Genomic DNA, 21,416 nt, shown 5'->3' with positions numbered 1-21,416 from the left:
AAATGGCCAACAGGCATATGAAAAAATGTTCAGCATCACTTGTAATCAGGGAAATGCAAATCAAAACTACCATGAGATACCATCTCACACCAGTGAGAATAGCACATATTAAAAAAACTAGCAACAACAAATGTTGGCGAGGGTGTGGAGAAAAAGGAACTCTTCTGCACTGTTGGTGGGAGTGCAAACTGGTCCAACCACTATGGAGAGCTGTGTGGAGATTTCTGGACCTACTAAACATAGAGCTTCCATATGATCCAGCAATTCCACTCCTAGGTATTTACCCAAAGGACACAGCAACATCAATTCCAAAGAGCACCTTCACCCCTATGTTTATAGCAGCATTATTTACAATAGCTAAGCTTTGGAAACAGCCCAAATGCCCAAAAATAGATGACTGGATCAAGAAGATGTGGTACATATGCACCATGGAATATTACTCAGCATTCAAAAAAGATAAACACATGCAATTTGCAGCACCATGGATGGCGCTGGAAGGGATCATGCTCAGCGAAATAAGCCAGAAAGAAAAAGAAAAATACCGGATGGTCTCACTCATAGCAGGAATCTAGAAAACTTAAATAAGGGACCAAGAAAATGAATAACTATAAGAAAGTGAAAATCAAAATCAACAAAAAACTATGAACCAGAGACACTTTTTGGCGGGTGGGGGGGCGGGAGGGGAGGGATTGGGGTCAGAATTGGGGGGTAGCAATTGTATGGGGAATATAAAAATAAAATTTATTATTTAAAAAAAAAGAAAGAAATACTGTGTAGCTGGTAGCCAAAAAGTTCAAACTCTTTATGAATTGATAGGGAAAGATTTTCAACATGTATTCAGTGAAAAACAAAGGAAGACCGAATAGTGTGTCTTAGGTTGCCTCACATGTAAAAAGGAGGTGAGCACAAAACCAGATTTTTTTAACAAAAGTTTTCTTTTTTTTTCTTTTATACATTTTTTACATTATTTTTCATTTTTGCATAGTGTATGCATTTTCATCTTGGTTATAGTCCCCATACAATCCCCACCCCCCCCTTGTTTTGACCCTACTCCCTCCTCCCCCCTACTCCCCCCCTACTGTGTGTTTCTGGTTTATAGCTGTTTGTTGATTTTGATTTTTACTTTATTATATTTAGGTTTTTTCCTTGTCCCTTATTTAGGTTTTCTAAATTCCTGCTATGAGTGAGACCATTCAGTGTTTTTCTTTTTCTTTCTGGCTTATTTCGCTGAGCATGATCCCTTCCAGCTCCATCCATGTTGCTGCAAATTGCATGAGTTTATCTTTTTGATTGCTGAGTAATATTCCATGGTGTATATGTACCACATCTTCTTGATCCAGTCATCTATTTTTGGGCATTTGGGTTGTTTACATAGCTTAGCTATTGTAAATAGTGCTGCTATAAACGTAGGGGTGCAGGTGCCCTTTTGAATTAATGACAAAACCAGATTTTTATTTGCATGAAGGAGTTCCAGAAAGAACTGAGAGACAGCAACTGGTTTCCTTCTGGGAGACAGAGGGAGGGGTTCAGGAACAGAAGTCTCTCTTCAGAGATTTTTACTTTTTTTTTTTTTTAATGGTGTGCTTGAGTTACTGACTCAAAAAGAAAAAAGAAAAGAAAAATATAAGAAATAAAAACTCAACCTCTGTCTTTACCATGTCACAAACAAAATCAGGGCTATAGCCACCTGCTGTCATCTGTCTTGGCATTCCACCCATGCCAGGGTCTCCAGAGCCCAGGAAGAAGGCCCATGGCTTCCTTCTAAGGCCTGTCGCAGTATGGCTTAGTCAGAAAGTTCCTTCTTAGGTCTGACTTTATTCCCTCCTGCTGCAACAGGCGGCACTGCCTTCCTAGCCCCGAGTAGCTATCCGTAGGTACCAGCAACTCCCTCAGGGCCCTCCTTGCTTCTCTGGGTAACTCTAAGCCCCACATCTACCCCCTCCAAGAAGTTGGAATTGTGTTAGACAGTGAATAGGATCCTGTCAGTCTCAGGAAATTCCAGGACATTAACTCAGGCTGAGACCAATCAAGTCATTATCAAGCAGACATCTTCTTGATCAAGTCATCTATTTTTGGGCATTTGGGTTGCATCCATAGCTTAGCTATTGTAAATAGTTCTGCTGTAAACATAGGGGTGCAGGTGCCCTTTTGAATTAATGACAAAACCAAATTTCTCCACTGGAGACTCGGGCAAGGCTACCTACCCTCTCTCTGATAGTGACTGTGCCTGTCTCTGAGAAGGATGCCGCCCCAAGGCACACTTCATTTTTTTTTTAAAGATTTATTGATTGATTGATTGATTGATTGATTGATTTATACATACATACATACAAGCACTGGGTACAGTCAGAAGCGCGGGAGGGTGAGAGAATTCACCAGAGCCAGAGCGGGGAGCAGAACAGGCAGAAGGACCGAAGGACACTGCTGAGGGGAGCAGCGGGCGGCAGGAGAGGTCTGCGCGCCATGCGGGACCCTCTGCCGGTGGCCGGGGAGCAGCCGGGGATCAAACCGGCCCTGCAGAGGCTGCGGGCAGCTTTGCAACCCGGCGCTCAACCGCTGCGCCACCAGGGAGGCCCAAGGCACACTTTAAATGAAATAAAAATTTTACCAACAAACCTTCTAGGCGAACAACCCTCTAGACTAATGATATGGATTCCATCATGAAGAGGTCACAGGCACAAGAAGATCATGAAATGGAATAATCTCATGGAAAGAAGAACAGAAAAAGGACTCTCTCCTTTAATTATGCTGGGTTAAAACTGCTTAAATGGAGCCTCCACCTGTTTCACAGGGAGCAGCCTGCAGGCCCAGTCCCTGATGCTGGCTTCCTTACGCTGAATTGCATGAACTTTAATAGAAATCTTGCTTGGTACCTGCAGGACTGGAATCTCCATTATTTCTATTTCTCAGGGAACTCAAGAACCCAGAATCCAGTAACAGAATGGTTTGGGGTTTCTTAGTGGGGGACAGGCTCATTGGTCCCGGTAACTGTTCAGGGAAAGGGAGATAGGAAGGGAAGAAAAGGGAGGCCAGAGAGAAGAGGCAAGGTAACTCACCCCTGTGCCTCTGGTTCTCCTGTGCACAACCATCTTCCCTGGGGTGCACCTGCCTCGTCCCGCCCCTCCCTCTCACACACACATGAACACACTGAACCCCCCTCTACTCCCTTCTCTGTTCTTCATGGCCTCTTTGTCGCCCAGATCCTCCCAGGTGAGAGCCCACGCCTGCTGTTACCATGACGACCATTCACCACAAGCAGATGTTGCAGGAGCACATGTCCATGGAGTTTTCCAGCTCCGCCACCCACGTGCAGACCTTCTCCGAGACAACCAAGATCGTGGGAGGCAAGTAGAGTGGGAGAGCAGGGTGGGAGGGGGGAAGGGGAGGGAGATTATCAGGAAGGGGCAGCCTCTCTCCCTCTGCAGCTACCACTTGCTTGGCCTCAGTCTTTGCTGCTACTGGGCCCTTCAGGAGCCCAAGTAACATCAGCCCTCCCCTAAGCTCTGCCTCTAATCTGTGCTTTGATAAAGCTTCAGCCGGCAAGATGTTCGTTCACCCACAGATCACATCTCCAGGAAAACTTCTTAGGAAAAATCAATCACATGAACCTGTGTGAGTACTGATGAACTCTTGGTTGCTTCAGGAGATCAGTCATGGGCAAATGAACATATCTTCCTCCATTCAGGCCCCTGGAAGTTAGGGAGGTCGTGACCTTACCTACATGTGAGTAATGCTGACCTTGCTCCATTTAAGAAATGGGAGACTATGAGCTGCCCGTGGCGGGAGAGAGGATGAAGATGTAAACAAGTGACCTAAGCTTCAGGGCTTTGGGTCCTTGGGGAGCAGACTTGGAGGGAGGGCAGATCCTAGGGAAAGCTGAGAAATGGTCTCAGAGCAGAGCAGATTGTTTTGGTCATGTCTCTAGGGGACAGTGATTAAAAGATGGCCAGGGACCAGGATGTTGAATACCAGTCCTCCCATCATTGTTCCTCCCTCTGTACAGAGGTCAGGGTCAGATAAACACTCTGTCCCAATCCCTCCTACTCAGTAAAGCAGAGGAAGTGTAACACCTGGGGCTCAAAACCAGAAGTTGCAAACTCAAGTGATGATAGTGGTAATTTTCAGCCCTGCAACACATTGGAATCTTCTTATTATGTGTGGGTGGGGAGGGAGGGAAGGGACAGGAGGGGAGTGAAAAACAGTGATGCCTGAGTCTCACCCCAGACTGGTAAATCAGGTGCTGCTGGGTTATTGTTTTGACTGCTCTCCAGGGATTCTAATGTGCAGCCAGCACTGAGAACCACTGGCCAACAGGGTCCAGGCAGGGAACATAAATACAGGAAAAAGAGTGAGCTGAACTGGAGAGGGCATGCTCTATCTAAAGGGGTGGCTGCTCCCCTCATCCCCCCAATGACAGCTGTTATATGGGAATATCAGTGCAATGTTGGGATACAAAAATCTGAATTTTCATGTGATCACTCTCAACTGTTAGATGCAGGACTGCTTTTTGTTTAAACATTGTAGAAGTCAAATAAAACATCTGCCGGCCTGTGCAGTCTGCACAGTTCTAGTTGGGACCTCTAGTCACTATCGAAAAGCCAGGACAGGGCTTCCTAACACATTTTTCTCATCTCAGTCCTTCTGAATGGTGGGGATTAGAAAAGCAATTGCTTCATTGGGATGTAGTGAAAATCTGGTACAATAATCTCTGAAATGTCCTTAGCACAGTTCCTGACACAAGGCAAGTGCTGCATGGATCCCTCTCTCTGTCCTCAGATCAAGATAAGATGGATTTCAAAAGGATGCTGAAGAAGAGGTGAGGCTGTGGGTCTCCTCTGCCCATGGGGTTTCTCCCTTCACCACCCAGGTTAGAGGTTCCCAAAAGCCCTTCAGCAGGGCCTTGAGTTGATAGCCAAGGCTCCAACTATCCATGAAGGGGGGAAGGGCATCTCAGAGCTAAGAAAGGCTCCTCCTGTCTGCAGAAGGAAGCTGTAAGTGCAGGCTTGGTACCCTCTTCCTCCCAGGGCTCCCCCTGCTCTCAGGAAGCAGCAGCAAAAGGTGACAGATGACAAAGAGATGCTGGAAATTCTGTCCAAGGTGCCCAAGAAGGACTTCGAGAAGGTCTGCATGGAATATGGTTTCACTGACTTCCAAGGGCTACTCAAAAGTCTCAAAGAGATGAAGAAGAAAGTGGACATGGATGTGCGTGCCCATCAAGGGGCAGGGGTGTGCAGGCCAGGCTGGGCCTCATCAGAAGTTCTAGTGCGTGTGTGTCCCTGCAGCTAGGTCTCCCTGCACACACATACTCAAAGGCACCCTTTCTACTACAGGAGCAGGAAAGGGACCGGACCCCAGGTAACCTTCCTTCTATCTCTCTTCTCTTTACCGATCCCTCATGGACTTTGGAGTCAGACAGACCTGGGTTCACATCTCAACTCTATGGCTTTATTAGCTGTGTGAACTTGGGTGTCACACCAAACCTCAATTTCCTCATCTGCAAAATGAAAATTATGCTTTCCTCTTTCATTCGTTTTACATTAGTACTGTCATTCATTCATTCACTTGACCTGCTTGTCATTGGTAAGCATCTATACTGAAATTCGAGAACATATATAATGGGCCCAGGTCCACAGTGACTGTCCCTCAAGTGGTGATTTCTAATTCCCCCTCATATCTGTCACCCTCTAAATCTTCCATATCAGTGTTGTGTGTGGAGCAGGGGAGCTCAGCTATCTAATCAACCTACTTATTTCTCCCCAACCTGTTGGGGCCCCTCCAGAATTGGGGACAAGACTGGGAAGGCTCCAGATGACTCTGACACCTGCCTTTTGTTATCACAGTCTCTCAGGCCATCCAGATTCTAAAGCCCCCGGAAGACATAGAGACCAAGATTGACACCACAGTGACCTCTGACTGATTCATGGAGCTGAAGGACCCCAATATCAAGATGATATGGATCAAGGTGATGGAGGGCACCCACCCTGGCAATATCAATTCTCCTCCTCACACACCCCCCCCACTTTATAGACTGTCCATTATCCATCAGTCACGGCCTCTCTTTGACCTTATCAAAGGGATGCCTCCCAGTATGTTGAAACTGGCTAGAAACTAGACTCTATTCTTAACTATTCTGCCACTTAACTGTTTGGGTTCACAGTTATTTTCCTCTCACTATGTCTCAGTCTACCCATCTTTAAATGGAAAAGACTGCATTTGGTAGTCCTGAAGGGCACTGAAGATCTGTGCCTCTAAGAGAAAGCATATAATAAACTCACATATATTAAGAGTTCAATCCATGGGGGTGGAGGTTGGGACAGAACAGAGACCCTGGATTCCACTGAGCCACATAATGAGGCTAGAGAGATGTTAGGGTCCTCTGGATGTGTTTGAGGGATCTAGAGAAGTAGACATGGCATTGTCCAGCTCAGGATGGCCTTGGAGAATTGGGGCCTCTGAAGGTTCCTTCCTAAACTCCTTCGTCAATTTTCCTACCTTTTCCACGAGGCAGGGTGGTGAGCCACTGAGGATCCAGTAACCCCTGGGCAAGTATAATGTGAAGCAGTTGGCACCAAGTACATGCTGATTGTTACCAACATGAACATGCACAATGCAGGCACCTTCACCTGGTTTCTCTCTCTGTCCACAGGCATCCCCATCAAGTTTGTGAGCAATCTCGTGTGAAAGAGAGGAGTGTGCATGCCTGGAGTGTGAGCTGACATCCAAGGATGTGACCCTGCGCTAGAAAGGGCGGGAGGCTGCTAGAACGTGGCAACAAGTATAGCATGAGCCACAAGGGCAAGCGAGCAGAGCTCATCATTGAGGATGCTCAGCTAAGTGACAGTGGCGAGCCACTTCATGTGGTGGCCATGAAGGATGGGGACCCCGCTGAACACTACAGTTCTGCCATGGTCACTGTGGAAGGTACAGCCCCACCCCATCAATCCCCTCTGACCACACCCCCTCTCCCTAATAGTCCATCACCAACCTTCCCCCTATTCACTGCAACCTTCGCTCAGACCATGATCCACTTCTACCTCCCCACTCTGACCACCCCTTCTCCCCAGTTCTAACCATCTATGACTTCCCAGGCCCTAACATCGCTATTTCCTGGACCTAAATCATCCCCCTTCTCTGGAATGCTATCAGAAATCCCTTGATTTCACCCCTGCAGAAACCCTGTGATAGTGACAGTGATCCTTGATTCTGACCCAGCCCTACTCACTAACTCTCACAACTCTCCACTAACCCTGACCACCCTCAGTTCCTCTTAACTCTGGGCATATCACAGTAACACAGACCAGCATCCACTAACCAACTGCATGCCCACCATCTGTTCCTTCCTCAGCTGAGTATTCTAAATCCCACTGACTACCACCCTTCAATGATCAGGCCCCATTAACCACCTCCCAGTCTTCCTGGCCACCATTTCCCAATACAACTGACTCTTCACCAGCCCCTAACCTACTGGCTCTCCTCCCCCTACCACCAGCACTCCCCCTATGGCTCATTGACCCTGTCCAACCCCCCTGCATAAATTATTTTGATCTATACAGTGGGGCCCTGCCTCTCCCCAAGGCCATCACCAGCAGCCTTTTTCCCTTGAGGGCAAAGGTGTCATGGTAACACCCTGATCCAGCCCAACCCCCTATTTTAACCCAGGTGACACCCTGATCCAGCCCAACCCCCTTTAACCCAGAGCGTCTGGCCACTGTGAAGAGCAGGATGTCTGATGTACACGCAGCCACCAGGAACCCAGCGGAGTTCTGCATGGTGCTGAATGACAAGACGGTGGAGGCCTGTGGCTGAAGGACAGTAAGGAGGTCTGAGGCGGGGCTGGGAAGGGAACAAAGGAAGGGGGGGTCAACCTGGTACACTCGAATTCACATCCATCCCCCAGATCACAGACTTACCCGCGGTGCAAATCGTGAAGTAGGGTGTGGTGCACAAGCTCATCTTTCCCAAAATGGGCCCCATGCACAAGGGCAAGACACTTTCCGGGCCAAGGACACAGAGAGTAAAGCATCGGTATTCATTGCAGGTAAGGTCCTGCCCGCTACAGAAAAAGCTGACCTGGCCCCCTAACATGCTCCCAGCTCCGGCCCATTCCTGTAGGCTCCTCCCTCCCCCCCACCATCCCCACCCTCCCCTCTCCCATCTGGGAAGGACCGCCTTCCCTGGTGCCTTCCCTGCAGATCCTCCCGCTATTGATCCTTCCATACTCAAGGCACTAGCTGCGCATCCAGTGATGGTGAGGTGGGCCACACAGCAAGCATCAAGGTGCCTTTCCTGGCAAAGCCGCTGCCCAAAGTGACACGGTACAAGGACAGCGTGGAGGCAACAGAGGAGAAGCGCGTGTCCATAGAACGAGGGGAAAACCAGGCACTCTCACCACTTCAAACTGTGTGCATGAGGACAATGGCCTTGTCCTGCTCTAACTCAAGAATGACCATGGCTCAGCTATTGCCGCTCTGCATCTCAGCATGCTGGGTGAGAGCAGGACCCTGGATGGGCTAATATGCGGGCACCTGCTGCCTAGCAGTCAGGGTGGGGGGCAGACTGAGGAAGAGGCCAAGGATGGAGTTGGAGGTGAGAATGGGACTGGAGTTCTGGTCTTGCAGCAGAAGTCCACCTCTTACTTTCCTGAGTAATTAGCCTTGGGCGAGTCCATTAACTTCCTACATCTCATTTTCTCATCTGCAATAGGGTAGGTGTTTGTTTTGTTTCATTAGTATCTATTTCAAGCAAATTTAAAGTACATAGCAGAATATATAGCACATAATAACCTTCAGATGTTCCTACAGTCTTGTTATCAACTGGGAGGTGAGAACTGGTTGGAAGGTGAAAGAGTGGTGGGATATAAGTGGGATGGAAGTGAGGTTTGCTGGGATGGATATTGGAGAGAAATGAAGTGAGGGGAGGTGAGATAGGGTTGAGGATAAAATGAGGTTGGAGGGCCTCCCCTGCTGGCGCAGCGGTTGAGCGCTGGGCTGCGAAGCTTCCCGCAGCCTCTGCAGCGCCGGTTCCATCCCCGGCCACCAGCGAGGGTCCCACAAGGCGCGCAGACCTCTCCTGCCACGCCCACTGCTCCCCTCAGCAGTGTATTTCAGTCCATCTGCTTGTTTTGTTTCCCATTCTGGCTCTGGTGAATTCTCTCACCCTTCCACGCTTCTGACTGTACCCAGTGCTTGTATAAATAAATAAATAAATCTTTAAAAAAAAAATGAGGTCGGAGAAAAAGTTGTATTGTGGTGGGAAAGGGATTTGGGGCGGGTCTGAACATAAGATAAGAAACGAGATGAGGAGTTGGCCTTAATTCAGCATGCCCCCCCAACACCATCACCATCATGACCGCCTCCATCTGTATCTCTATCAAGCTGCACAGTGAGGAGCTTTGGGTTTCCATTCAATTCAGCAGCATTACTGAGCCCCTCTTCTGTTTTCTCAGAGCTGGGAATACAGAGACAAAGTATTCCCTGTAGTCCTTCAACCCCAAGGGGATGAAAACAGGTAGACATGTAATTATAAGGTACACCACTATAATACTGGTACATATTGGCATTCTAGAAGCTCAGAAGAGGGAAAGATCTTGTCTGGAAGGTGACTAGTAGGGATCAGGAGCAGTAGAGTCTCTCAAATCTCCAGTCTACCCATTTATGGGCAGGCAAAAGTCCCTTGGGGCCAGGATGAAGCTCTTTGGGCAAGTGGGGGAAAAGCAAGGAAACCAGAAACTTGGGATCTAGCTGTGTCCCAGTCTGAGTGGCTCTCTAGCAAATGAGCTAAAACCCTTGTGATCTTGGCTCCAACGCCCCATTCTGAAGCTATCTTGTGTCTCCAGATCATCCCAAGCCTCTGCAGGGCAAAGTGGAATTCCTGGAGCTCTCGGGTAGCTGTGTGCACATGAAGTGGAAGACTCCAAAGGACAATGGTGAGTGACCTGTGACACACAGTTCATAGTGGCACGAGGGCATCTGGCAAGAAATCTTGGGTTAGGATAGGCGAGGTGGAAAGTAAAGTCACCCAATTCGCCACCAACAAGGTAGAAGGAGGAAAAGCTTGCCAGTTTCATATCCTGTCAGTCAATACAGGAGGAGTGAGCGACCCATTGGAGACAGATGAAGTGTTATCAGGAAATCTTATTGGTCAGTGAGATAGCCTGTGATCAGTGGGGAGCTCAGGGGTCAGCAGGGGGCCGTCAGCCAATGAGCAAAGCTGGTGTGTGGGAAATTCCACAGGGTCATCTCTCTAGCTATCCCAGGAGACGGATTCCAACGTAAGAGCAGAACATCATTTGGGGCAGAAATTATCAACTTTTCCCGTTCAGATCACATGTACAACACCCTCCTGGATATGTATATCCAGAACCATCCATGACCCCAGGGAACTGACCCCTCTTGTTTCCCTATTCTAGAACTCATCCCAAATCCAAATGAAAGTGATGTCACTTTAGGGATAACTTTAAATCCATTCTAGTTTTTTTTTTTCTTTTCTCAAAGGAAAAAACCTTAACATCCCATTTTAATGATGATAACTAATTAGTTACTTGCTGTGCACCTCCCAACTGATCTCCATGTGTTGATGTGTGAAGACAGTACATTAAGAAATGGCACTGGGGATAACACAGGTTGGCAGTTTTAAGTTGGTGATTGTCAATCTTGGCTATACTTGGGATCTTTAAAAAATGCTGATGCCTGACCTCTACCCCAATCCAATTAAACTAGAATATCTGGAGGTAGGACCCAGACATTAGCTACTGTTGTTGGGTTGTTTTTTTCCCCCCACTTGATGTTAATATATAACCAGAGTTCAGATTCATTGGTTTAAGGGTTTTGTGAGGGGAACCAAAGGTCAGCATGGACAACTCTCTCCATGTTCCCCCTCCTAACTTCTGCCCACTCTTTATCCCCATAGAGCTCCCTTGTCTTACCTCCCAGCCTCAAGTGACTGATGTGATGAAAGAGGATGTGACTATCACATGGAATTCCCCCAGCCAGGATGGGGAGCCCCAGTGCTCGGCTACATGGTGGAGTGGAAGAAGAAAGGCAGTAACTTGTGGGTACCAGTCAACAAGGACCCCATCCAGTTCTCATGGACAGAGGCCCAGGATGGACCAAGGGGGTTTTCTGGGTGGATTCATCTACCCCTGCTCCTCTGAACATACTCCCTCCCACAGTTCCTTTATGGGTTTTAATAGCACTCCCTGTTCCATGTGCTTTTAGTCTATGATCTCTTGTCCTTGGAGCTCCTGGCCTCATGGTCCCTCAAATTCCCATTTCAGACACCAAGTGCACCGTGGATGGTCTTCTTTTGGACACAGGAGATGAATTTCAAGTAATAGCTATAAATAAGGCAGGTTTTAGCCATAAATAACTGTTTTATTAAACAGCTACTATGTGTTAGGCACTTTACCCCACCATCTGGTGATAGTTATTGTTAGCCCTTATTTGCAAACAAGGAAATGGAGCTCAGAAAAGATAAGTAACTTGCCCAGCCCCCAGCTTAGTAAATGGCTAAGTTTCACTTCAGAATTCATTGTTCTGACTCTCAGACACTAGCTGTCTGAGACTGGATGAAAGGATGTGCCCCATCCCATTCTCCACAGGGCACACCAGGTTGCTGGGGTAAGGGCAAATACTATGGGCCCCAGGGTGGCTTAGGGGCCTTCCAACTGTTCTAGATTTTCGCTGGCCACCCACAAATCTACAAGTGTTTGAGGAGGTCCCAATTACGGTGACTCTGATCTGGGACCACAGCCCTGATGTGCAGAATGACAGGGAGGCCCACTGCGTCATCATGAAGCGGGAAGCCACCACAGCCACCTGGTTCACTGCCGCCCACCAAGTATTCAACAACAAGTACAAGGTGACCGGCTTGCTCCCTGGCAGGAAGTACTCCTTCTGAGTGGTGGCCCGGAATGAAACTGGTGACAGTGACCCACTAGACTCCGAGGATACCTGGCTGGTCAACAAGGACAAGTGCGAGTAGGACTTGGGTGTTCAGATTATGTCCCGGATATGTGATAGAGGGAATGACATAAGGATTGCAAGGTGTACCCAAGATTTGAGGTAAAATCAGAGACCCACTAGAGTGGACAGGTTAATGCTGGAGACCTGGGGGAAGGAAGTGGTGGTCACTGAAGCCTAGGGGAGGAGATATGTTAGATGCACTTGGGAACAGGATGATGGTGGAGGGCCCAGAAAAGAGGGGGGAGGAGAATGGGGGGAGATAGAGTGAGACATCCCCCTCTGACTGGGAGGGGCTGACAAGGATGAGAATGGAAGGGACACAGGGAAGCTTGGAGAAAGCTCTGGAAGCCTGAGGGACAGGGTGAAAGGTGGCAATAGCCTAGCAAAACTTGAAATGAGGACTAAATGGGCGAGAGCAGAGAGAGCAGAGACTGGGGTGACATTGGGAAGAGCTTGTGTGGGGACTTAAAAGCCGAGGAACAGCTATGGGTTCGTGAAGCTAGATACTGTCAAAAAATAAATAAATAAGTAGAGCACTCACCAGTCTGCAAAAGCGTAAAAACCCCTGGTTTAGGACCTGGAACCCTGGAGCCATGGGGGTGGGAGAGGTAGGGGGTTGGGGAACTAGGGGTTAGTAGGGAGGGGAGGAAGGGGGTGGGATCTTAGGAACTTAGTACAAAGTCGGGCCCCAGAGTTTGATTGCATCTGGAAATCTAGCCCAGGTCCTCCTCTGGGCCGCGTGTCCAGGATCTCCAGGGTCTCCCCGGTGCCTTCAGGGCTCTGGGCCAGCGGCCGCGCGTTCAGGGCCATGGAGCGCTCGCGGCCACCGAGTCCTGTCCCTCACAGTCGAGGACCTGAGCTCTAAATTGAAGCCGCACCAACAGGACTGGTGCCACCCACGCCACTGCGCTTCGTGAAACTGCTCAAGTCGCACACTGTGCTGCGCAACCAGGACTGCACCATGACCTGTGCCTTCCTTGGGAACCCGTGGCCCATGGTGACCCTCAACAAAGGTGACATCGACATCATGGCCAACTCCAAGTTCTGGTACAATTCCACCAGCAGTGTGTGCACCATTGTCATCCCCACCTGCACACTCAACGACAGTGGCCATTACAGCGTACTGGCAGAGAACGAGCTGGGCAAGGATCTGCAGCAACTGCAAGTTCATGGTCTAAGGTGAGAGTGCCACAGGCTGGGGTTAAGGTGGGGGCTGTGCAGCTGTGTTCCCTCTGAGGCAGAAGTGCAAAATGGCTGCCTCGTGGGTAAGTCCATCCATTCTTTGCATTTTTATTTAATCTGCCATCAGATGGAAGTATTCTTTAAATGGTCACAGTTGCACTACTGTCCTTCCTCTGGTTATCATTTGTTATGTGCCTGGTGCCTGCAGACATGGGAGTCTGCCAGCCTTCAGCAGACTGTAGTTTGCAATCCTTGATGGGCTTAGATTCCTCCTGGAAAAAAAGATACTGGTGATCAGGCCTAAACCAGACTTACCAATCACAACCTCTCTGGCAGGGCTCTAGAAGAAATCTGTTTACAAGATTTTGCAAATGATTCTGATGTGCAGCCAAGACTGAAAACTGCTGGTTTAGAATGAAGCAGATGGAAGAACTGAAGGGAGCTTACTAGAAGCCCTCCCTCTGCACACTACCACTTTTATGCTCGTGTACTTAAGAGGGAAATTTTATTTCTTATTCTATAATTCTGTCTTCATAGCTATACTGACAGCAGCATGAATTCCAAATGCAAAGCTGATCTGCTTTGCTCCCTCTTGTTCAAACTCCCTTCTAGATTTCCCATGATCCTCTTGATAAAGTCCCAACCAAAGTCGGCCCTGATCCAGCTTTATCCTCTGCCACTCCCTGAACTCTCCATGACACTTCATTGCCATGGTCTCCGTGGTTATAGACCACTTTCATCCTGTTATAGATGCCTCCCCTTAGGGAAAGGACCATGTCCTGTTGCTCTGTCTCTCAAGTGCTCAAAGTGTCTAGCACTGAGATGATGCCTCCAGAGTGACTGTTGAACTGTGTAACAGAACTAGGCCAAGACAGGCACTGTGAGAGACAGCCAGCTTTCATTCCCCAGCTAGAGCGAACTCTGACAACTCCAATTGTGAGCACAAGAGGTTGAGGCCCTGTGACCTTGGCAAGTCACATTGAAGCCTTTTTTTTCTGCTTCCTAGGGCTATTGTGAAGGCTTAAATGAGAGAATGTTTGGAAGTACCTGGCACAATGCCTGGCAAATATTAAGTGCTGAATAAATGGCTGCTTTGCGCCCTTACACTCAACAGACCTTGGGACACAGATTGGGTCTAACCCCAGAGGAGAAGGTGAGGGTGTCAGCCAGAACCCCTGGTTCTGCCCGGTAACAAGTCCAGTTATCTGGAGTTTCACCTGCCTCCAGCACCATTAACACTAACAAATACACATTTTGTTCCTTCAGATAAAGATGGTAAGTATTTCTAGTGTCAGTCACTGAGAATCTGCAGAAAAAATCAAAGTACCTTATGCAAGCTCCAGGCATCAGGAAAATGTTGTGATACGGGGCTTCTTGAAATGTCCTCTGCATGGCCCCCAATGAGGGAAGCCCAGTTTGCTCTCTGGTGCTTGTCGATATAAAACATCAGGGTTGGAGGGACAATAAACTGACTGAGCTCACCCTTGCTGGTCCCTGAGGATGGTGTACAGCAGGGACCAAGTAGATAGATGCAAGAATGGGATGGGGAGATGCAGAACACAGACCCCTAGAGCCTAATTCAAACCCACCCACATGGGAAGTGCCCAGCCCCCTCTGACTGGTCCAGGACTTCCCTTCCCCATCCCTGCAGTCACTTTTCCCTCCCCTCTGTGCCCCTCCCATCCGGGTATAGAGGATAAGTTTTGCAACTTCATCCTCTCCCTCCCATTTCTTCATCCCAGATTGGTCTGTCTTGACAGTCCAGGATTTGAGGGATCAGAACCTTGCCTCTTTAGCACCCAAGGGTCCCACTGTTTGAGAATGAGAGCATCTCAGAGCTAGGAAGATTGGTCATTCAGCTTACTGGGTTCCAAACTTAAATGTTTTGCAGTGACATCCTTCCTTTAAAAAAGGTCTTAAGAAGCTACTAGACTTAAAACAGGAATAAGGGGTCTTTGAGCCTCCCTTCTCTACTTATTAGCTATCTCTTACCATGGAGTGCTGTAAAAATCCTAGTTTGAAAATCTCTGATTTATCTGATATCCACATGGGACTCGAGTCTCCCTTATCATGTCCCACAACTGTAAATAACCCTGCTACTAAGGGCATATTTACCACCACCCAAGGTTGCCCTTTATATTTCTGGATCACAGTACTGCCCATTAAGATGCAAATGCCCCTGCAGTGGGGTGAGGCTTTATTCTGCCAGGGCTTCACATCTGAAGTATGAATCAGCCAATCCCAGACTGAGCCCAGAATTGGGGGTGGGGAGAGGGCATCAGGAGAGGACACTGTGTAGCTAAGATCACCAAAGGTGGTGGGTACCCAAGTATAAGGGAATGTATGAACCAAATTCAGAAGGTCCCCATCCCTCACCCAGAACTACATCCTTACCCACACGCGTGACCGGGGAAGTGAGACCCACTCCTACCAGCACAGCGTCACCAGAGCCAGGGAGCCAGCCTGGCGCCAAGATGCACTGGCCAGGACTGTGACCCAGACTGTGAGGACATCCAGGGCCCCTGGCACCGTGCCCCCACCCTCTCCTCTCCTCTCCAGAACAGGCACGTGCTACTCAGGCAGACAAATGGGGCAACCAATAGCCCTTAGTTTTTATTTCTTTTTTTCATGAGAAGTAGAGGATGGAGTTGTTCCATCCTGGATCCCCTTGCATTGAATGTGCCTCGGGTCTTATGACCCTAGAGTGTCATTGGCGCTCCCTCCTCTTGCTCCCAGTTCAGGAGGGGGCTGGGAGGAAAGCACTGGGCAGGTGGGGGGGACAGCTCTCTTGAGCCAGGCTCAGCATCCCCCTTCAGCAGCTCCCTGAGTCCCTCTCCCTATAAGACTTTGACAACAGCAGGACAGAGACAAGATGGCAGAGAAAGACATAGATAAGCTGGAACACAGACCATACACACACACACACGTACACACACACACTCACACAAGTTGGCCCCTTCCTTTGGCATAATTCACCCTATCCCTGGCAATAGGGTCTAAGGATGTGGTGGTGTGGGGCCTGAGCTCTGGGATGACTTTGAGATGGGACCAATTTGAATCCTTGGTACTCCAAGCTCCCAGGCCAAAGAAATCCCTTCTCTTACCTACCTGGACAAGATACCCCTCTTTCACCTTCCCACCCATCACTGAGAATTTGAGATTGTTCAAGTAACAAGGATATGAGGGAAAGGGAGACTCCACCCTCATCAAATCTTCCCAACTAAGGGCCTGTGAAAGGGGCTTCAAGCCTTAGACCTGACTCATCTCAACACAGATTTCTCCCCTCTTCCCTCAACTCTGCTTAGCTCAGAAAGAGTGGGAGTGGGTGAGTCAGACTCTTCCATTTAGTAGAAGTGGGGGGAGGTCAGGCTGAGCACCATCACCCTTCAAAGGGGCTTGGACAGTCCTGATGGGGCAGGGGTAGGGAGATGTGTACTTCTTGCTCCAACAAGGAGTATTAAGCTGGCTCTTTTTAACTCTCAGCATTGTCTTGGACCCTAGACTTGCTGGGGAGATCCTGCTTACCCCTTTGAACTTACTCATTTCCCAGACAGAGCCTGCTGCCCTAGGATGCCCTATAGCCATCCTGCTCCAGCCCTTACAGATTCCCAGGTTTCAGGGGACCCCAGCCCCAGGAGAGAGGAGTGACCAGATCCTGGCCCCTCAGTTGGCCTTGCTCAGTCTATAGTCTTCCACTGGCTCCCGGCTCTCAACAGCTGACAGGGCGATGAGCATCTGGGCAGCGTAGTAGGTGGACATGATGAGCGCCCGTGAATAGGGCACGGGGAAGCAGAACTTGTTGAGGGCGATGGTCAGGTCAGAGATGATAAAGAGCAGCGCACCACTTCCCGCCGCCAGCTCCGTCCAACGCCAGGCTGCCCCCACCAGCCTTAGCCCTGCTACAGCCCGCCAGCCCATGAAGCTGATAAGGGCCACGTAGATCCCCACCAAGTAGGTGAAGGCACCTGAGAGGCCGGGGTACAGGAGGGCATAGCACAGGCCTGACAGCACTGCCATAACCAGACCTGTCCGAAGAGCCAGTGGCCGCATGCCAAAGGCTGAGGCGTAGAGCATGTGGGTCACTGCAAACATCAGAAGACCTGGGAGTGAAAAGGGAGGAAGGGATGTTGAAAGCAGGCTCAGGTGAGACACAAGTGTGGGAGGTGGGGTATCAGTGGAGTGCTTGGGATAACCCAGGAGTTTTGTTTGGGGAGTAATGGGAAGAATTCCACCAAGGTAAAGAGATCTCCCCCAACCACCACCCTCCCCCAACCACCACCACTGGGAACTCCGGAACTGATCACCAGATCACCTGCAAGATCACCCCAAAGAGGGACCCCAGTGTTTCATTGTGTTTGGTCTCAGAAACCCTCGGATCCCTCATATGATTGATAGGTCCCTTTCCCAAATCTGTGTCCCCCACCCAGGACCCCTCTGGACCCCAGCCTCAGGATCCCTCTCAGATAGCTACAGTGGTCACTAACCGTGCACAAAGTAGCCCTGGTCCTGCCAGATGAGGAAGGCATCACCTACAGCAGAGAAGATGAGCCCCACAAAGATGCGGGTGGCACTGGGGTGGGTGAGCAGGAATCCTAGGCCATGGGCCAGAAGGAAGAGCCAGAGGCAGAAAATGGGCAGGCACTTGATGAGGGCGCTGACCCACGATGGGCTGGACGAGGGCAGCCAGAGCACAAAATACACGCAGGTGGCCTTGAAGAAGGGCACCAGCTTGGGTCCCTCACTCTTCACCTGGAGGACACAGGACAAGGGCAGCACTCAGTGCTTGGGAGCTTAGAACCCGATTAGGGGACTCAGGGCCAGTATCCTCAGCCCAGACACCCAACCCAGAGCCAGGCCCCACTCCTCTGAGGACGAACATAGAGAAACCAGGTCTGGCCAACTCCAACTTGCCAGCAGGGTGTGAACAAGCTTATCACCACCCTGAGGCATAACTGATTACGAAGGAGAAAGGCTCCACTGTTCCCCAGGCCAGAACATCACTCAGGGACAGAAAACAGACCTTGGGATGGAGCAGCCTCAGGCAGCTCAATGCCTCTCCCTTCCTGCCCTTTTTCCCCTCCCCAAAGGCCCTTTAGCTCTTCCAGCATCTGCCCTCAGCTGTCTGGAATAGAATGGAGTCAGCGGGAAGCAACAGAGTCCATGACTGGCAACTCGTGATCCTCTGCACTGGGGCCAGGGCACAGGCTTAGGGCCCTGGCAACGCCAGGTGAGTGCCAGGAATGTGTGTGGGTAAGCACTGCCAACCACACCTCAGCCTCCACAGGCTCCCACCTCCTTCAATCTGCTCCTCAGCCTCCCCTTCAACTAGCACTAAAGGTACCTAAAGACACCATAAAGGACGTGGGGGGGGGGGATCCTGACTAGAGAAATGGGCCCATGAGTTGGAAGCAAGAAAAGTGTCCCTGAAACACAGGGGATTTCAAGGATGGGGAGGGAGGGAAGGCGGGGAGGGGGGAACACGAGGCAACAGCTAGTCTAGTTTCCCAGAGAACAAGGGCAACTTCAAGGCACACCAGAGAGAGAAGCAGGAAAGGGGGAGGGGTTCTCTTCCCAACTTCTGATCTGAAGCCAGACTGGGAGGAGATGGGGAACTAAGAAAGAGAAGTTCAAGCAGCTGACTTGTTCTCAGCTGGATTCGGGAGGGGGGCTGTTAAAGAAAGGTCAGAGCAGGCATCTTCCTGATCCCCAAGCTCCTTTCCTTGGGTTTCTGGTACAGGGTACCCTGTACACCCAGTCTCTGCCCAGAGTGCTAATGCCTGTGGTGGGTGAGGTGTCAAGCACGGGGCTCAGGGGGACTAATCAGACATCCAGACCTCCAGATACCCGGGGAATGATCAGACTGTGATGAGGGAGGCTGGGAAGAGCCAGATGGGTGCAACCTGGGTCTAAGCCTGCCCTGTCAACTGCCTTGGGTGAGAGTAGGAAGAACAGGCGACTAAGTTCCCTCGGACGGAGATTCCTGCATCCCCCGGCGGGTCAGGCCGGGGGCCTGGACAGAGGACACTGGAGAAGATGCAAAGTCCCAGAGTCCCCAGGTTTCCTCAGCATCCGCCTGCCAGCCCTCAGAAACATCAACATCTACTTCATCCCAAATTTCCTAGAAGGAGAAAAGGCATTAGTGGCTGGGGAGACGCTAGCCCAGCACTACAAGCAGCAGCACGGGGGAAAGACAGCGGTTCTTGAGAAAGTCTGAAAAGGAGGAGGTGTCAAGAGAGAATGACTTCTCTTCCGCCAATACTTTTTCAATGCGCTTAGACGAGGGGCGTCCCCCACCCCCCACCCCCCCACTCCCACCCCAGCCTCCTAAAGGAAGGAGAAGAAACAAATTTGGGACAAGATTCCCAGGAGGACCCAGCCACCCCCGCGGCCCACCCCCGTCTCCCCCACGCCTCCCTGCGGTCTGCCCACGCAGCACCCCGCGGCCGCCCCCCGCTCCCCCGCCCGACCCCGCCAACCCGCCGCAGACAGAGATCAACAAAGTCACGCTTCCTAGTCACGTGCCCACTGTTCCCCTCCCTCCCGCGGGGAGGCGGGGGGCGCGCGAAGGAGGAGCCCCGCGGGTCTGGGGAGCCGGGACCCTGACAGCGCCCACCTCCCGCCCGGGTGGGGGGAGGCCGGCCGCACACGGCCCCCTGCCGGGTCCCGGCCCCCCGCGGCCCGGCCTGCCGCAGCCCCGTCCCCTGGCCGGGGGGTCCGACCGGCCGCGCCGGATGCGGGCTCGCCGCGCGCGCACTCACCACGGTGACTGGGGAAACCATGGCGGCTGCAACGGCGGGCACCCCGCTCCGGGCTGGGCGGCCAGGACGCGCCCGCGGCCAGGTGAGCAGCAGACAAAGCCCGGAGTGACGGACAACGCGGCCCGCGCGCCCGGCTCCGGGGGTTCTGTCTGCGATCCCCACGACGTCACTGCGGACTCGGCCAATGAGCGGGCGGGAGGCGGGGGGCGGGGCCTCGGTGGCCTCGCCGTCCAGGCACCTCCGGCTTCTGCCGGGAGAAGAGAAGCTTCAAGGGGGGGGGGCGGGGCCCCGAGGCCACGCCCCGCCGGGTCTCTGGGCCCCGGCATCCCGGGACGTGACCGTGACCCCAGTTCCTGGGTGAGGACAGAGTTTGGCTGAAAGAGAGCCGCATTCCTGTCCTGGACACATGGCTACACACATTTTCTCATAACCCAGGGGTAAGAAGCCAAAACCTATACCCCACAGCCTTTTTTTTTTTTTTAATTTTATATATATTTTTACATCATTTTTCATTTTTGCACAATATATGCATTTTCATCTTGGTTATAGTCCCCATACTATTCACACACACCCCTTGTTTTGATTCTACTCCCTTCTCCCCCCCACCCCAGTGTGTCTCTGGTTTCCAGTTGCTTGTTGATTTTGATTTTTACTTTGTTATAATTAGTCTTTTTCCTGCTCCCTTATTTAGGTTTTCTAAATTCCTGCTATGAGTGAGACTTTCCGGTATTTTTCTTTTTCTTTCTGGCTTATTTCACTGAGCATGATCCCTTTCAGATCCATCCATGTTGCTGCAAATTGCATGAGTTTATCTTTTTTGATTGCTCAGTAATATTCCATGGTGTATAGGTACCACATCTTCATGATCCAGTCATCTATTTTGGGGCATTGGGTTGTTTCCATAGCTTAGCTATTGTAAATAGTGCTGCTATAAACATAGGGGTGCGGGTGCCCTCTTGAATTAATGTTTCTGTGTCCTTTGGGTAAATACCTAAGAGTGGAATTGCTGGATCATATGGAAGCTCCATTTTCAGCAGATTGAGGAACCTCCACACAGCTTTCCATAGTGGTTGGACCAGTTTGCATTCTATCCCCACAGCCTTTTAACATGCAGTCCACACAGACACAATCGCTGGTAGACCTACAACAGTACTAGGTCCAAACACAGACCAAAATGGATACACAGTGGTCAGCAAATGCACAATCCGCAACAGGAAGAGACATATGTCTAGGTTCTTAGCAGCTCACCGACCCATAGTCCTAACAAATACACAAAGATGTACAGAATCAGTCACCCTGTGGCTGTGTAGGTACCTAACAAGTACATACACACAAAATGTACAACCACAGGTGGACACAGCTTTCAAAATAAAAGAACACATATGTCAGGGCCTCCCCTGGTGGCGCAGCGGTTGAGCGCTGGGCTGCGAGGCTGGCCGCAGCCTCTGCGACGCCGGTTCGTTCCCCGGCCGCCGGCGAGGGTCCCACAAATAAATAAAAATAAATAAAGAAA

General features: G+C 50.5%; 2 protein-coding genes across 2 annotated transcripts; one reads left to right on the top strand and one right to left on the bottom strand.

Moving 5' to 3' along the window:
- Positions 1–3,235: 3,235 nt before the first annotated feature.
- IGSF22 (immunoglobulin superfamily member 22) lies at positions 3,236–13,146 on the top strand (the record flags this gene model as incomplete). The annotated part of the gene is given in 29 exon segments (XM_084240752.1): positions 3,236–3,344; positions 4,777–4,816; positions 5,025–5,202; positions 5,849–5,914; positions 5,918–5,962; positions 6,509–6,532; positions 6,536–6,560; positions 6,563–6,613; positions 6,687–6,738; positions 6,740–6,921; positions 7,697–7,789; positions 7,792–7,820; positions 7,898–7,930; positions 7,934–7,985; positions 7,988–8,038; positions 8,193–8,249; positions 8,252–8,380; positions 8,383–8,432; positions 8,436–8,487; positions 9,836–9,930; positions 9,933–9,954; positions 9,957–10,139; positions 10,909–10,992; positions 10,995–11,081; positions 11,276–11,350; positions 11,675–11,895; positions 11,899–11,972; positions 12,808–12,859; positions 12,862–13,146. Coding segments are annotated over 29 exon segments (2,496 nt in total).
- A 3,662-nt stretch (positions 13,147–16,808) lies between these two features.
- On the bottom strand, positions 16,809–21,159 carry TMEM86A (transmembrane protein 86A; the record flags this gene model as incomplete). Its single annotated transcript, XM_084240626.1, has 5 exons — positions 16,809–17,245; positions 17,630–17,894; positions 18,990–19,073; positions 19,904–20,150; positions 21,152–21,159. 5 exons carry the CDS (start codon positions 21,157–21,159, stop codon positions 16,809–16,811), a joined length of 1,041 nt encoding a protein of 346 aa, XP_084096752.1.
- Between the last annotated feature and the right edge of the window lie 257 nt (positions 21,160–21,416).

The sequence above is a fragment of the Talpa europaea genome (genome assembly GCF_964194135.1).
Source record: "Talpa europaea genome assembly, chromosome: 1".
Taxonomy (NCBI): domain Eukaryota; kingdom Metazoa; phylum Chordata; class Mammalia; order Eulipotyphla; family Talpidae; genus Talpa; species Talpa europaea.
The sequence above is the reverse complement of the archived record's forward strand: the minus strand, read 5'-3'. Positions and strand labels throughout refer to the sequence as shown.